Source organism: Aspergillus pseudodeflectus, assembly GCF_044049435.1.
Source record: "Aspergillus pseudodeflectus strain CBS 756.74 chromosome Unknown BJX68scaffold_14, whole genome shotgun sequence".
In the NCBI taxonomy this organism is placed as follows: domain Eukaryota; kingdom Fungi; phylum Ascomycota; class Eurotiomycetes; order Eurotiales; family Aspergillaceae; genus Aspergillus; species Aspergillus pseudodeflectus.
The window spans coordinates 350418-364101 of record NW_027263790.1 but is presented as its reverse complement, the minus strand read 5'-3'; the positions used below and the strand labels follow the sequence as shown (position 1 = coordinate 364101).

Sequence of the window (13684 nt, the reverse complement as noted above, 5' to 3'; positions counted from 1 at the left end):
TGTTTGAACAGAGAGAGGCTGTCATGAGCGAAGACTTTGGCTGAGATAATATTTTACTTTGCATTGCTGTCTGATGGATACTGATTGACGCACAAACATTAGTCTGCATTATGTATCGAAGCAAGACGAGTATAGCCAACCAGTGAAGTACATAATACACGAAACATAAGGCGTTCAGAGTAAGCCGAATAAGAGCCCCCAAAGTATGAACCGACATCACATATCGACATGACGAATGGTATCCATGATTCAGATACATACATGTAAATCCAGATTTTTACATTCAAGTTCATAGCATTGCATACCGTGTCCAAACACAGCAGTCGCAGTTTAATCATGGACATGACCAGGCTACTAACCAGAGAAGAGCCGATATCATTCAAGTCATTTCATTCCATCACGATCGAAACCAACATAAGAAAGAAAGAGGCAAAAAGGGAGCAACCCGTGGGAAACCAACGCTAGTGTCATTACCTTAAATGTTCATTCAGGAATATGTTGGCGATGTGTGCATTCATGGGTAGGAGAGAGAATAAGCAGGGAGGAGAGAAAAGGTCAAGCAAGATACACAGCGAAGAAAGATGTTGTCTATACAAGGCGGTAGGGGTAGAGTAAAAAGGAACCATGGCGGTGCGGTGTGCTTATCATGTGAATTCCACGCTGGGATGCTGCTGTCTTTCCTGTCTAGCTCGCGCTCTCTCTGCGCGTCTCCGTCGGCGATTGCTCGCGTATTCGCTTGCGTTGGTGTCTGTGTATGTCGGAGACGTGATGCTTCCATAGGGATTTGTGGATGGCGCCCGCGGCGGAGGGAGATGACTTGTGCTCTGTGGCGGGAGGAATGATGAAGCGGCGGTGGGTATAGTTCCTGACGCAGTCGGACCTGTTGCCAGGGGAGGTTGTGCAAGTGGCGGCGGAGAGGCCGTAGCAGCAGCAGCTCCTGCAGCCGCAGCGGAAGCAGCGGCTTGTTCTCGCAGCATCTGCTCGTGTTGCTGGCGTTCTAGTTCCTCGACGCGGCGCCAGCGGTCACGGCTGCCTGTGCCTTCGTTGCCGGAGAGGGAGCTAACGCTTCCGTTTCGGCGACGCGAGTTGCGGCGCTCTCTTCGGCGGGCATCTCGGCTGGCGGCCGCTTCTTCTTCCGTCAAGCGGCGGAGGGTGATATGGCGGCCGTCGTCGTGCATTTTCATCTTTAATGAGACGGGAGGAGACTCGACGTGGTCTTCTCGTTGCCAGGTGCCGCTGCCAGGAGGTGGCAGGTGGTCGGTTGAGGGGCCTGCGGCTGCCATGGGGGCAGTTGCAATCGCGGATTCGATATGGGGTTGTGGTGGTGGGGGTGCGGATGCTGGTGTGGGTGTCATTGTCGAAGCAGGGTCGTAATGAATCGGAGGAGCTGGAGGCATGGTTCCGTGTGCTCCGTCAACGGCACCTGAGGCGACAGGCAACGCGGAAAGACCCGACTCTGGTGCATAGGGGTGACGGTGAGGACGTGGTGTCAGGTCAGTGGAGACATCGGTTGCTGTTTGCGAAGCTGGACGTTTGCGTTGTGGTAGATATCCATCACCAGGGTAGCGTCGCTTGCTATTCGCTCGGGCAAGTTTTTCATTCTCAAGGTCGTGCCGTCGCATCTCCTCCACATGGCGCTGTTCATCTTTCTTCTTTCGCGAGAAGAGACCTTTTACAGCTGCAAACGCCCCGGCTCCGAGAAACGCGTTTCGAACGGGATGAGAAGACCGGCCTTCGTCCTCCCGTGAGAGGTATGAGTAATCGTAGTAAGACGAGCCCGGACTTTGGGGTCTGCTTGGAGGACCACCAGACGGTCTATTGAGAGGAGCTGGATAGCTTGGCCCAGGCCCAGAGCCAGGCCCAGGCGGAGGGCGGTCGTCCAGGCGGCTCAAGCTTTCCTCCGTCATGCTGTCAGTTCGACGATGGGCAGGTCGATATCTTCCGGACTCGGCGTCGCTTTCTCGTTCACGTCTCCTATCAAAGAACCTCTTAGCTAGCAGCGCGCCACCTCCAAGAGCTCCTATCTTTAGGAATCTGCCTCCCCAGCCACCACCACGACGAGACCCTTCATCCGAGTACTTTTCGTCCATGTACGATGTATGGGAGCCGTCAGAAACATGGTCCCGATTACGCCGTCGGAAGATGGCCGCCAGTCCGGCTCCTGCTGCACCGGCTGCTGCCATCCGTCCAAAGCCACCATGTCCATGATCATCGTCTGGTGGGCGGGATACATAGCTGTAGCGACTATCATCTCCGTCCGGACCGGAGCCCCTGTCGGAATCATATCGGTACGATAGTATGAAGAATGTCAAAAGGAGAATAAAAGCAGCGACGGCGTATAGGATGAATAGAGACTTGGGTGAGCCATAAAGGGTGAGCCCGAGTGGGATTTGGACGATGCCAAGAATCGCTAGTCCACGGCCAATCCATCGATGAATCTATCGCCTGTTAATACTGCTAGTGCGAGCACGGCCAGAAACTTACCACTAGCTTCAGAGGTACATGGAATCGTTTCTTATTCCGCTCAATCTTGTGGACGAACCAACCCCAGAACACTTGGAAGACAATCATAACGTAGATGGCGAGGCCGATTCCATGGTGAGGATTTGTGAGGCTCCTGGCTGGGCCGACAGCGAACCAACCAAGAACAAATATGACAGTGCTCAAAAATAATGTCAGGACCTGGCACCAGACATGATACCTAAATGCCGAGTAGGGATTTCGCAGCGAGTAGTATCGAACGAGGAAAATCGACAGGGGAACCAGCCCTAAGAACACGATTGCGGCTATGACACCATGCGCGATAATCAGGGTGTGGTAATGGGGCATATCTCGAAATCGGTTTCCCATTCCTACGTACGTCAGAAGATGCTAAACTAACGCATGGAATATTCTGCCTACCATTGTATCGCATCGTCTCAAAGTTTACTCCCATGAGATTGGGCAGAAGAAACGTATCCCGGTCGAGATCCCATGTTCCATCCCCAACATGCAGTGTATTGGAGGTATATGAGGCGCCTCCAGCGGCCGTAAGCCCCGAACTGTCTGACATGGCTCGAGAGCCGTTTGCGACTTGTCCCGGCGATTTGAACGATGAATGAAGCAGCAGACAGTATAATCAAAGGAGATCTATCGAGATCCCCCGCTTCGAGGAATGCACCATGCGACGATGGAGAGCAGGGCTTATCGGTGGAACGTGGATGCCTGTCAATGTGCGGCCAGAAGAATGTGCCGATACTTGGTATGCGATCGGAACAGCGGTGGAGAAGTCAAGAGCGATATAAGTAGTCGTCGAGTATAGAAGCGGGGAAGAGAATGAAGTACGGACGATTTCACCACGCAAATATGAAGACTTTCCCAGCACAGAGCTGAAATAATAACGATGGGCAAGGGAGATGGCGAGATGCAAGAAAAGAAAGGTGACTGGCAGAGCGAAAAGCCCAGCTGCATGAACCGAGATAGACAGAGCTCGCTGGAGGAAGTGAGAGGCTGGGAGAGCGACAGCCAATAATAGTCTGCCATTTGCGGTTTAGCGTGCGATCGCCCAGAGCAACCGCTGCTCAGCTGCTGACCCATAACCCGGGTCTTACCGCCTTGTGTTTCTGCCCGATCGATGACCATCTTATCTCCTGCTATCACGCGAGCCTCTGAAGCGGTCCAACCTCCAAAGCCCCTCATGGACTGGCATCAAGATGTCCTCGCAGCTTGAAATCTTTGCAAGGGCGCTCTCGCGGTAGGTGATACTTTCTTGAGCCCTCGTCAGGTCATTGAACGATCGGTAAGCGCTATACTAACTTGCCGATCTTATTACGCAACAGTCTTCTTGGGTGGATCTAGTAAGTAGACCCTCTCTGGGGTATATCCAGCGCAGATAGCGAAGCTGACCGGCATCAAGCACGTTCTGCTGGTCCGCATCCTTTTACCCTCAACCGATCGACAACTTCCGCCGAAAGGCCACTACGGGGCTAGCCATCGATTTCCCTACGATCAACGTCCTCGGGTTTGTCTGCTACACCGTATATACCAGCGCGTTCCTTTACTCCCCCGTAATCCGCGGCCAGTATGCGGCTCGCCATCCGCAGTCCGAGGAGCCCACTGTGCGGTTCAACGATTTCGCATTCGCTCTACATGCCGTTGTCCTCAGCTTCCTAGTCTACACGCAGTTCTGGCCGAGCATATGGGGGTTCAAGGTGTCGCGCTTCCAGAGAGTGAGCTGGCCGATCCTTGGCCTTTTTTGGGGGTCATTCGTTGCGGTTGCTGTGGTCATCTTCATTGTCTTAGCCAAAAGCCCTGACAATGGCTATGAACCCTTGAGTTGGGCTTGGATCGACGTTGTAAGTACAGCCAATGAGACCGCTATCCCGCCTGAATCCTATTTTTAGATATCTGACAGAAGGCTCAGATTTATGCTCTTTCATACGTGAAACTAGTGATTACGGTGGTAAAATACGTTCCGCAGGCCTGGGTCAACTACAAGCGTAAATCGACACGTGGCTGGAGCATCGTCCAGATCCTGCTGGATCTGACTGGCGGCGTGCTCTCGCTTGTCCAGTTGATCATTGACTCGGCCTTTCAGGACGACTGGAGTGGTGTGACGGGGAACCCTATCAAATTCCTCTTGTCAAACGTCACCATCTTTTTCGACCTGATCTTCGTCATCCAGCATTATGTCTTGTATCGGAATGCTGAGGACAAAGACAAGACGAGCCCCGACGTGTACAGTCCGCTCCTGCGCTCAGATGCCGAAACTAACGCTTGATTCGCTGAGTGGAAATGACTCGAGTGTCTGCTTTGGTACCTCTTTTTTTTGGAATGACCTGCAATCTGTTGAATATCCTGTTAGACAATGTTTTGAACGCTCATACCCGAGCAAACTGGTTACACAAGATGTGCCTGGTGGATATAACCACAACATCGTGACAAATAATGATACCTGAATATTCTCCTCATCAGCTTCAGAGTCTGGTGGAGGCAGGATCGTGATCTGCGCCGATTTACAGCCGCCAACAGATGTCAATCATTCCCCACTGTACTCCATACTCCGGAGTAGACAGCATTTTGATATGAACTAGAAAAATCAGTCGAATCAGAGATAGTATCGCACACCCGCCACGTACCGAGAACCCGAGACACATACTCTGTACTTTTCTAGACAGTGAGTACTGAAAAACAGTGGATGGACGAGAACGAAAGGAAATCCTGGCCCCAATTCGCAAGCTATCCCAGCCATTGCATCGCCGCAGCGCAACAGCCAGGAACATACCATACCCTAGCCGGGAGGAGGTCCTCAGCCAGGACTCGCGACACTCAAGTGTTTCTCAAGGTTGATCCAAGAAAAACCACTGCCCTCGGACAAGGATTCTAATCTCCAAAATACCAGGTCCAGGTCCAGCTCCAGCTCCCGCCCCCCGGGCTCCGGCGCAATGGCATGTTTGCAGTGCATGCATTACCTTGTTCAGAAAAAGAAAAGTGATTATCAATCTCTTGCGCCGCGCAAGCGCAGCACTTATCAATCATGCATCTAGATAAAATGGCTTAGCAATCGAAAGGAGACAATTACTATTGTCATCATGGCGGTGGCCACGGGGCTCGGCGGATCTGACGACGGAGCCTTTTTGAGCGGAGCGCAACGCGGAGCCGCCTTGTTTTTTAGGGGGCTGTTAGAACAATGTTGACTAAACATGATTTTGTAGGCTTTCCACGGATGGATGGCTGGGTGGCCATGCAAGGCAGTAACCTAGACTCGGAGTTAATCATAGTAAGAGCTAAACCCTGGCTCCATCAACAGATACGAGGTCAAATCGAGGAAAATCAGTCTGTCGCGTGGGCCCTGGGTCCGGATATGAGACACGTTCGCGTCCGAGCGGATCGGGGAACCAGGGGCAGGGGCAGGGGCAGGGGCAGGGGCAAGCTGGGAAGGGGCGCGGAGGTCCGGCAGAGAGGAAAAAGTAAAGAGAGACAAGACTCGAGACAAGACGACTTGGGACTTGAAGACAGGGACCAACGACAGTGTGCGTATCGACCAAGAAATGACATTGAGGGGGTTATTTCGTAGTAGTATACTAATTTTGGGAGGTGCTGCGCATTTTTCAGGTTAATGAGGAGCTGTTGTCTGTTGTTGTTGGCTCGCAACCTTGGTAGGACTCAGCCACGTGATTTAAGTCAGATTGGCGGTTGTGAGAAAGCGACTCGAGACCACATTCGACACGGTCATCTCCAACACCGACTCATCACAATGACTCAATTCTAATGCAAGATAGACTCTCGCGCACCCCGATACCCGCTTCCCGAATCTCGGGGAGAGCGCTCGACACCGCTCCTCATCTCCTGATGACAATATCGAAAGCACCCTGAGGCAGGGTCTTCAACGGCTTTCCAGTCGCGATGATGGACCGCCAGTTCGACCCATCGAGAGAGCCCTGCAGCCAATGACGATTGAGCCAACCCGCGAGCCTGGCGGTAAGAGACTCGTGGTGGATCTGCGTCTGCGCCTTGGCTCTGAGGCATCAGCCACGCGGGGGGCCTGATTCCGATCCGGGTAGGCTTACGATAGGACAAATGGCCGGTTTACAGTGGGGACAGAGGATTTTGGGTCGGTTGGGTTATTATTAACATGGCGGTTTGCGATTTGGAATACTTGGAAGATTCTGGATATGAGAGAGTGGTGACGGTGTGGTGAGTGGTGAGGAATGACGGTGAGATTGGACATCTGGAGTTCCGGAGCTACTACTGGCACTCGCCGGCCAAGTCAGCTTCCAAGGATCTTGGAGTTGGCAAGTGCGCATAATGTGTCCGTTTAGAGTGAAGCTTTGGCATGCAGATTGAAGCGGTAACGGTCGGTGATTCCGTCGCAAGTTTCAGGTTCAGGTTTTGGACCGGTCCTGAGGAACTGGGATTTCGTTCAGCCCTATGGGCAGAGCACGAATAGGAAGCGGCAGGGCTCTGCATGACTCCTGCTGCCCGTACTAGGTAGTATGCGTATGTACTCAGCTAGCACGGTGGATTCCCGGGCTGGGGATCGCCCTCATCCCACGAATAGCAACCGGCAGTTGTGCTGCGCTCGAGCTGAGACTGGCCCGGTTACTGGTTCGACCGTCTGCACTCGTGCAGCAGGGGCCATTTTCCGTCAGAGACATTCTCCCGGGTCTGGGGTTCTCTTCAGCTATCCCGTTGGCTGGCAACTGATGCTTGCATAGCCACGTCTGACTGATGAGGGCCAAGTCATGACTTACTTTGAACTGTCTAGTATCGCTGCTAATATTAAAACAGCTTCCGTGCACTCTGGGGGCTTAAATTGATCTGGACACTGCACTTCTTTTCGAGAATAGACCTGATATCACCACAACGCAATATCTTGTCCATCTATATAAAGTCATGCTGGTAGCTACACCTCGATCCAACGGTCTCCACGGGCACCACGATATAAGAGAGCAACGGGCATGGAAGATGGAAGACGACAGAGCTGTAGGTTATCCCCTCCTATCCCCTCACCACCCCACTAACAACATCACAGAGACGAAACCGCTACTCGACCTATTCTATTCCCACAAGTACTTCACCAGTACCACCATCAGCAACCGCAAACATGGACAATCTCCTCCTCGCAGACTCAGACCCCAACTCGCTCCTCTACGCCTCCCCGGCTTCCTTTGCCCCGATGCACAACCACCCCCATCATCACCACCACCAGCAACAAGACATCCAGATGCCAGACTACCTCTCTGTATACCCTCAGCTCGACCCAACAGGCTACTACGGCGCCAGCGCAGGTGTCCAACCTTACCTCTCGACCCCAAACTACTACGCCACCACCACCCCCAACCCACAGAGTACATGGCTCCAACACCCCTCGCAAGCCTCCTCCTCGCGCATCAACTCCCAACCTCAGCTCTACCAATCCTCCTCCTCCCTCCCCGCAGGAGGAACAGGTCACACCTCGCCGGCCCCATCAACATTCGACTACGATCTTGACTATGACCCGCCCTCCCCCTCACACACCTCCTCAATCCCCACCCGCCACCCCTCAACCTCCAGCACGCACTCGCAGTCCAACACAAACTCAAAAGACCTCTCACTCTACGGCACCCCACACCCAACCCAACCGAACACCTGGTCCTGCGCCTACCCGGGCTGCACGTCGCCTGCGCTATTCCGGCGCGGCTGCGACCTGAGGAAGCACTACAATCGACACAGGAAGCACCTCTTCTGTCGCGTCGAGGGGTGCCCGCAGGCCAATTCTTCGAACCCCGGTGCAGGGTTTAGTTCGAAGAAGGATCGCGATAGGCATGAGGCAAAACACAACCCTGGGATTCGCTGTGAGTGGGCGGAAGAAGGGTGCACGCGGGTGTTTTCGCGTGTGGATAATATGAAGGATCATGTGAGGAGGATCCACGCTAGGGTTAATTAATCCTTCTCTCTTGAGCCTTTTGTGGCTTGGAAAGGAGGAGGAAGTCTGGGGCTGGCTCTCCGGATGAGATACATGGTCAGACTAGACTGTACTATGGAATGGGTAGACGGCGCAACGGCTCCAGGGAAGTTTTATGAGTTACGGATACGCGATGCGATACGGGACAGCGAGCGACAGTGCAGGGACGTATTTGTTGAAAATATTGTTGAATAGTTGATTGCTAGCAGGCTAGCTTATGTACCTATCTTTTTTTTCCCCTGCTTAATCCATTCTGTTCTTCCACTTGACTTCACTCCCATCTCAGTTCAGTTCAGTTCAGTTCATTCCTCAACGCCGAGTAGTAAGCCCGCAAGCTTCAAGCCACGCCCTGCGAAGAAAGAAGACGCCGCGCTTCCGTGGATGCAGAACACCGCAGAAAACTGGAAACGCTAGATGTTCCTCAAAAAATCGTTGGAACGGTAAATATCGAGTCGAAAAGTGAATAAACCCGAGTCGAATAAATAAACCAAACACGCGAGTAAGTAATCAATCAATCAATTAACCAACGCCGGACCAGATTTACACCCCACGCTCCATCTCCGCCGGGGCAGAGAATGCAAAAACGAATGACCGAGCACGCAAATGTCTAACATCTGGTATCGCTGAAGTCGAAACAGAAAGCAGGGTCGTAATGCATGTGCTGTGAACCAATGAGAGGGCCGCGTTATTCCAGGTGGAAAGCCATCTCTTCAGGTGCTTTATTTGCAATGCCGTATAGTTATTGGGCGTTGATCCGGCGGCGTCGTCCCCGTCCGCTGCCCTCTGGCCGCTGGGCTAAGACATGGCGGAGGGCCGCGTCGTCTTTGCTCTTATCCACATGGTGAACTCTCACATGTCTATACAATTAGCGTTTGCCGGAACCTGTCTAAACAAGTGAAACATACCGCTGGAGATTATCAGGCCGCGGATACTTATGTTGCTGGTCTGGACAAAACGGGCAGACATATCCCGGGGAATTGTGCACTAGTCCATGGCGAATCATCTCGTTCTTCCGTTTGAAACCTTTCCCTCCCGGACCACGTGAACAGCCTTCAATTGGACAAAAGTGAGGTCGATCTTGCGAGTGGACATTTGCATGTGAACTGCATCTGTCAGTCTTGGCTACGGCTCTTTTTGTATATCACGGCCTAGAAACTTACTTTAACAAGTACTGTGTCTGGAATGGAGCCGCGTTGCATCCAGGGTGGTCGCACTTGAAGGTACCTGGCGCAGCGGGTGGCACGTTGCCCTGAGGAGAGACATAGTTGACCGGTTCACAAGATCCTGGCGGTACATGCTCGGTCGGCGTCGGATAATTAGTCGCTGGGCTTCTGGAGGACATGGAAGACGACTCGTAATAAGGCCCGGCCGACTTTGGGCCGCCTCGCCAATATGTCGGCTGCGATACCGGAGACGAGACGGCGGATATAGCCTGCGAGCTTGCAGGTGAAAGATGACTATACGGACTGGGCGGTATCTTGGCCGGCAACCGATTCCCGCGATGAGGATCCCACGGGCTGGGTTCTGCCCGGATCATGGGAGGAGAAACAGCCGATACGGGAGGCAAGGGGAATGACGAGGTGCTGCCTACAACCCGTGGGGGAGGTGCATTCGACAACGGCGGTGGCAGCGTTCCGAGTCCGCTCAGCTGCGTTTTTAGCGGCGGTAGTCTAGTGCCGGCATTGTCTGGCGGGCGGGATGCCGACGTGTTGACAAGCGCAGGAAGTGAGTCTTGGCTTCCCGGATCGTGAATGATAAACTGGCTTATAGAGAGTGCGGAGCGCTCTCTGTCCGGTTGGCTTGGCTCTCTGCTATCAACATCTTTTAGCGGAGGTAGTTTGAGGCTGGGTTCGGGAACAGGGGCCAGATCCAGTGCGGCATTTGCCTTTTGTTTCAGGTCCGACTCGGCAAGCTTGGGTCTCTGCTCCTCAGGAGTATGCTTCCTGCCTATTGTCAAGCCGGGTGGTGGTCTGAAGAACCTATGGTCGACTGGATGAGGGTCTCTAGCAATCGGGTTCTGGGTTTCAGCCCATACAACATCAGGGAGGCCAGACGCAAGTGTACCGCGGAGCAGAGCTGCCCCGGACTCGGCCTGTCCATAAGTAAATGCCCCGGCGTGCTTAGACTTGGAGAATTCCTTGTCCGGATGGCTGCCGCCACTCCTTACTGGTGATGTGCTTTGGACAAACGGCGGCGGCGTCGGTTCTCTTGGTTTAAAGTCCGGCTGGATGGCCTTGAGCCCTCCGGGCGAGTCCTGATCGTCATATCCATATGGTTCGTTCATGGAGGCGGAGGTTTTTGGCGCATCAGGAGCGCCACTCTCTTAAACCCAAGCGGTAGAGCTTTTCTATTTGGCCCTCTTGGGCTTTGAAATCTGAGCCTCTTTCTTTTCTTCTTCCGTTTCCTTTTTTTCCCTAGCGGGCAATCCACAACGGCACCCGGGTTGAGAACAAGAGGGAGTACTTAGACTTTGTTCAAGAAGTTAGACTAGTCCGCATTTTAGACCTGAGGCGATGTTAGTACGTGTAAGTATTTACTAACGGCGAGTTGATTGAGTATAGGACGGGTTAATAGCATGGCGACAACAGAGGTTACACAGGCACGACGGGAGATGTTGACAGCCACCAGCGACACCCAGCCGGGAAAGTAATGTATGGACAGCAGCATATGCGAGACGAGTTGGATGTTGGGACACAGGTGCAAGGCGAGAAGAAGTGTTATTCCGAAGCAGTTGGGGTGAGGAGGAAGCGGAGGCAAAATAAGCTCACCAGTTTTTCCAGGAACGGATGAGGCTCAATCGGAGACAGTCACGCACCGGTTGAGGCTCAAGGAAGAGGCTCGAGGAGAGATCAGACGAGAACTTCCTCCGCTCGACAAAAGTAATTTCTAAGTTATGCACTTCAGATGAGATGAAGAGAGTACTTGAGAGACCGGGATGACGCCAGCGTCGATCGCGCGCAGGTGGTGAGCTGGTAGTTTTTCTGGCTTGAAGCGCCCGTCAAGGCGGAGGGGCTCGGGGTTCTCGGATTCGAGAAATAATGACCTCAGAGGGGAAAAGCGGCAAAGATATGCGATATGCAAAAAAACGAAAAGAGGAATACGAGGGGGAAGTTACGGAGCAGGAAAGAAAATTGAAAAGAATGCTCGAAGAGATGCGAATACAGGCGCGCGTAGTTCGGGGAAGAAATCGGCTGGGATGCAACGCAGTTTGCCTATTCGAGGGCGCGCCGCTTGGCAAGGTGGACACGGCGCAGAGCTCCCAGAGCCTCTGAAGCGGTCAAGTGTCTGAGCAGAAGAGTCTGGACAAAAAAAGGTGGGAGAAAATAATGACGAAGGTGATATCAAACCGGGGCGTGAAGAATAAGAGAAGCGCCGCACCTTTCGTCCGGGTTAGCAAGTGGACACAAGTGTGGTTGGGGTGGAGAACTGCTGAGTGGCAGCAGTGCTTCCGTCAGGTCCCCGAACGCGATGCTAATTTCCTGGGTGTGTCTGTCGACCGTCTCCGCACCTCGCGAGCGTTTTCCTTTTTCCTGGGCCTCTTCACGATTTGCAACGCAACTGATCAACGGGGGCTCAACTGATCAACACTGCTGTCGGGTCTGATGATGCTTGCCATCAGCGGAGAAAAAAGCAACAAGGTGGAAGAATGAGGGGAGGCTGACTTGAGAGTTCAGACGCGCCACCCAGGCAAACATAAAATAATATGTTCGAGCCTTCGAGGGCGAGCAAGGTGGGGTGCGGGCAAAATAATGATTGAATGATCATGTAATTGGAGGGAAAAGGGGCTTAAAAAGAGTTTTGACGGACAGCCTCAAGCCTCGACGTGGAAGGGAAGGTGGTGATGGACGATTCCAAGGTTCTTGGTCTTGTTCTGCGTAATGCCACGCCCCCGTCCCACGAGCCTGAGCCTTTTCACGAGACTAGAGCCAAATCAGGTTCCACCCACGCCGATGAGGCTCTGCATCTGCGCTGTCCATTGGCTGCCAGTGACAAGGAGGCTGAAATGTTCGCCCGCCATCCTCCTGCACCGAACCGTCATCGAAACTTGCCTGAGCTTTTCCAGCTCCTTTGACACAATTTATTTACACGAGGTGGCCCTCCACCTTTGCGAGCAGCTCGTATTCGCATCTCACCATACGTGACTTATATCGAAGCTTGGCCTTTGCTGTTTTGTTTGAGTTTGCCATCTGCGGTGTGGAGATAACAGAAGTCTGGGCTGTCAGCAGGTTGGTACCTAAGGCTGCAATGCGCCCTTGCAAATGCTGACCGCCACGAAAATTGAATCCACCGTGAACCCCAACATCAGTCTGTCAACTTTGTCAAGGGAGGGGAAAGAGAGAAAAAAAAAAAAGAAAGAAATGAAACAAAACGAAAGCACACCAGAGACCAGAGAAGGCAGGAAAAGACAAAAAAAAGAAAAGAAAAGAAAAGAAAAGAAAAACCTAGAGCTAGGACTCAAATCAACCTAGGCTCTTGGGCGGGACGTGGAATACGGGCTGTCCGGGTAGAACAAGGACCACGGGAACTGAAGCGCCTTGACTCCTCAGGCTCGCAAATTGACAAATTGACATCCATGATTCTGCAGACCAGAGATCCGTGGCTAGCGCCCTTGCTTCCCGCTGGCCTTCGAGTTTGACGACATCCTCCAGATCCCTCTTGGGAATGCAATTGATTTCAGCGAATGCCGCACTGTGGTCAGGATGCGAGCTTTCCAGAGTCAGCAGGAATCGTGCTATCTCGCTTGGCGGCCGATGGTTGGATGGTTGCTGCCAGCAACTGTCACTCTGCAGTGAATGATCGGCCACGTTTCCCTGCCTTTCCCCTCTCCCCACTGAGTCCACTCAGCGTTGCGCGACGCTGCGGAGGACGAAACACCCTCAGACTCGACAGCAGCAATCTGCGACCAACAGAGCCGCTGTCTGATCATGGATCACACCTCCAAGTCTCATGGATCCATGGGATATTAGCGCCCCTCGTAGATTTTTTTGACGCTCAGGGCGCTTCCTTGAAGTTCGAACGGAATCTTACGGGTCCTCTCCAAACTTTCTTCAAACCACCACGATGATGAGCAGGTTGGGATGTGCCAGTGCCAGTCCTCCCAGATTCATCGGACGAGGCACAGAACTCATTGGAAATGCTACTCCGCTGACCAAATTGAGGCCTCGCATCTGACAAGGAGCGATTCCAGACTGCCGACTTGACCACAGCCAGCGTATGTTGTATTGTGCCGATGACTTGTGCTTCACGGGAAAGACCACA

General features: G+C 53.0%; 4 protein-coding genes across 4 annotated transcripts; 2 read left to right on the top strand and 2 right to left on the bottom strand.

Annotated features, from left to right (window-relative positions):
• Positions 1 to 494: 494 nt before the first annotated feature.
• On the bottom strand, positions 495 to 3192 carry BJX68DRAFT_51318 (uncharacterized protein). The gene is made up of 3 exons (XM_071049304.1): positions 2902 to 3192; positions 2485 to 2852; positions 495 to 2438 (listed from the first exon to the last, which is right to left on the bottom strand). The coding sequence occupies exons 1-3, from the start codon at positions 3050 to 3052 to the stop codon at positions 645 to 647; spliced, it is 2313 nt and encodes a 770-aa protein (XP_070900749.1). The 5' UTR covers positions 3053 to 3192; the 3' UTR covers positions 495 to 644.
• Positions 3193 to 3692: 500 nt separating this feature from the next.
• Positions 3693 to 4759, top strand: BJX68DRAFT_265340 (putative L-cystine transporter; the record flags this gene model as incomplete). The annotated part of the gene is made up of 4 exons (XM_071045218.1): positions 3693 to 3733; positions 3819 to 3836; positions 3896 to 4334; positions 4403 to 4759. 4 exons carry the CDS (start codon positions 3693 to 3695, stop codon positions 4757 to 4759), a joined length of 855 nt encoding a protein of 284 aa, XP_070900748.1.
• Positions 4760 to 7285: 2526 nt separating this feature from the next.
• Positions 7286 to 8744, top strand: BJX68DRAFT_51206 (putative C2H2 transcription factor). Its single transcript, XM_071049303.1, has 2 exons — positions 7286 to 7464; positions 7514 to 8744. Exons 1-2 carry the CDS (start codon positions 7375 to 7377, stop codon positions 8405 to 8407), a joined length of 984 nt encoding a protein of 327 aa, XP_070900747.1. The 5' UTR covers positions 7286 to 7374; the 3' UTR covers positions 8408 to 8744.
• Positions 8745 to 8785: 41 nt separating this feature from the next.
• Positions 8786 to 10816, bottom strand: BJX68DRAFT_51116 (uncharacterized protein). The gene is made up of 3 exons (XM_071049302.1): positions 9586 to 10816; positions 9331 to 9528; positions 8786 to 9282 (listed from the first exon to the last, which is right to left on the bottom strand). Exons 1-3 carry the CDS (start codon positions 10707 to 10709, stop codon positions 9165 to 9167), a joined length of 1440 nt encoding a protein of 479 aa, XP_070900746.1. The 5' UTR covers positions 10710 to 10816; the 3' UTR covers positions 8786 to 9164.
• Between the last annotated feature and the right edge of the window lie 2868 nt (positions 10817 to 13684).

What these genes read in the sequence shown, in the direction of transcription:
- BJX68DRAFT_51318 (XM_071049304.1), bottom strand. Translation starts at nt 3,052, where the DNA reads ATGTCAGACAGTTCGGGGCTTACGGCCGCTGGAGGCGCCTCATATACC. An exon ending in TGAGACGATGCGATACAATG is followed by an intron (nt 2,853 to 2,901) that starts GTAGGCAGAATA and finishes TGACGTACGTAG; the next exon opens with GAATGGGAAACCGATTTCGA. An exon ending in ATGTACCTCTGAAGCTAGTG is followed by an intron (nt 2,439 to 2,484) that starts GTAAGTTTCTGG and finishes AACAGGCGATAG; the next exon opens with ATTCATCGATGGATTGGCCG.
- BJX68DRAFT_51206 (XM_071049303.1), top strand. Translation starts at nt 7,375, where the DNA reads ATGCTGGTAGCTACACCTCGATCCAACGGTCTCCACGGGCACCACGAT. An exon ending in AGATGGAAGACGACAGAGCT is followed by an intron (nt 7,465 to 7,513) that starts GTAGGTTATCCC and finishes ACAACATCACAG; the next exon opens with AGACGAAACCGCTACTCGAC.
- BJX68DRAFT_51116 (XM_071049302.1), bottom strand. Translation starts at nt 10,709, where the DNA reads ATGAACGAACCATATGGATATGACGATCAGGACTCGCCCGGAGGGCTC. An exon ending in CAGACACAGTACTTGTTAAA is followed by an intron (nt 9,529 to 9,585) that starts GTAAGTTTCTAG and finishes TGACAGATGCAG; the next exon opens with TTCACATGCAAATGTCCACT. An exon ending in CGGCCTGATAATCTCCAGCG is followed by an intron (nt 9,283 to 9,330) that starts GTATGTTTCACT and finishes CTAATTGTATAG; the next exon opens with ACATGTGAGAGTTCACCATG.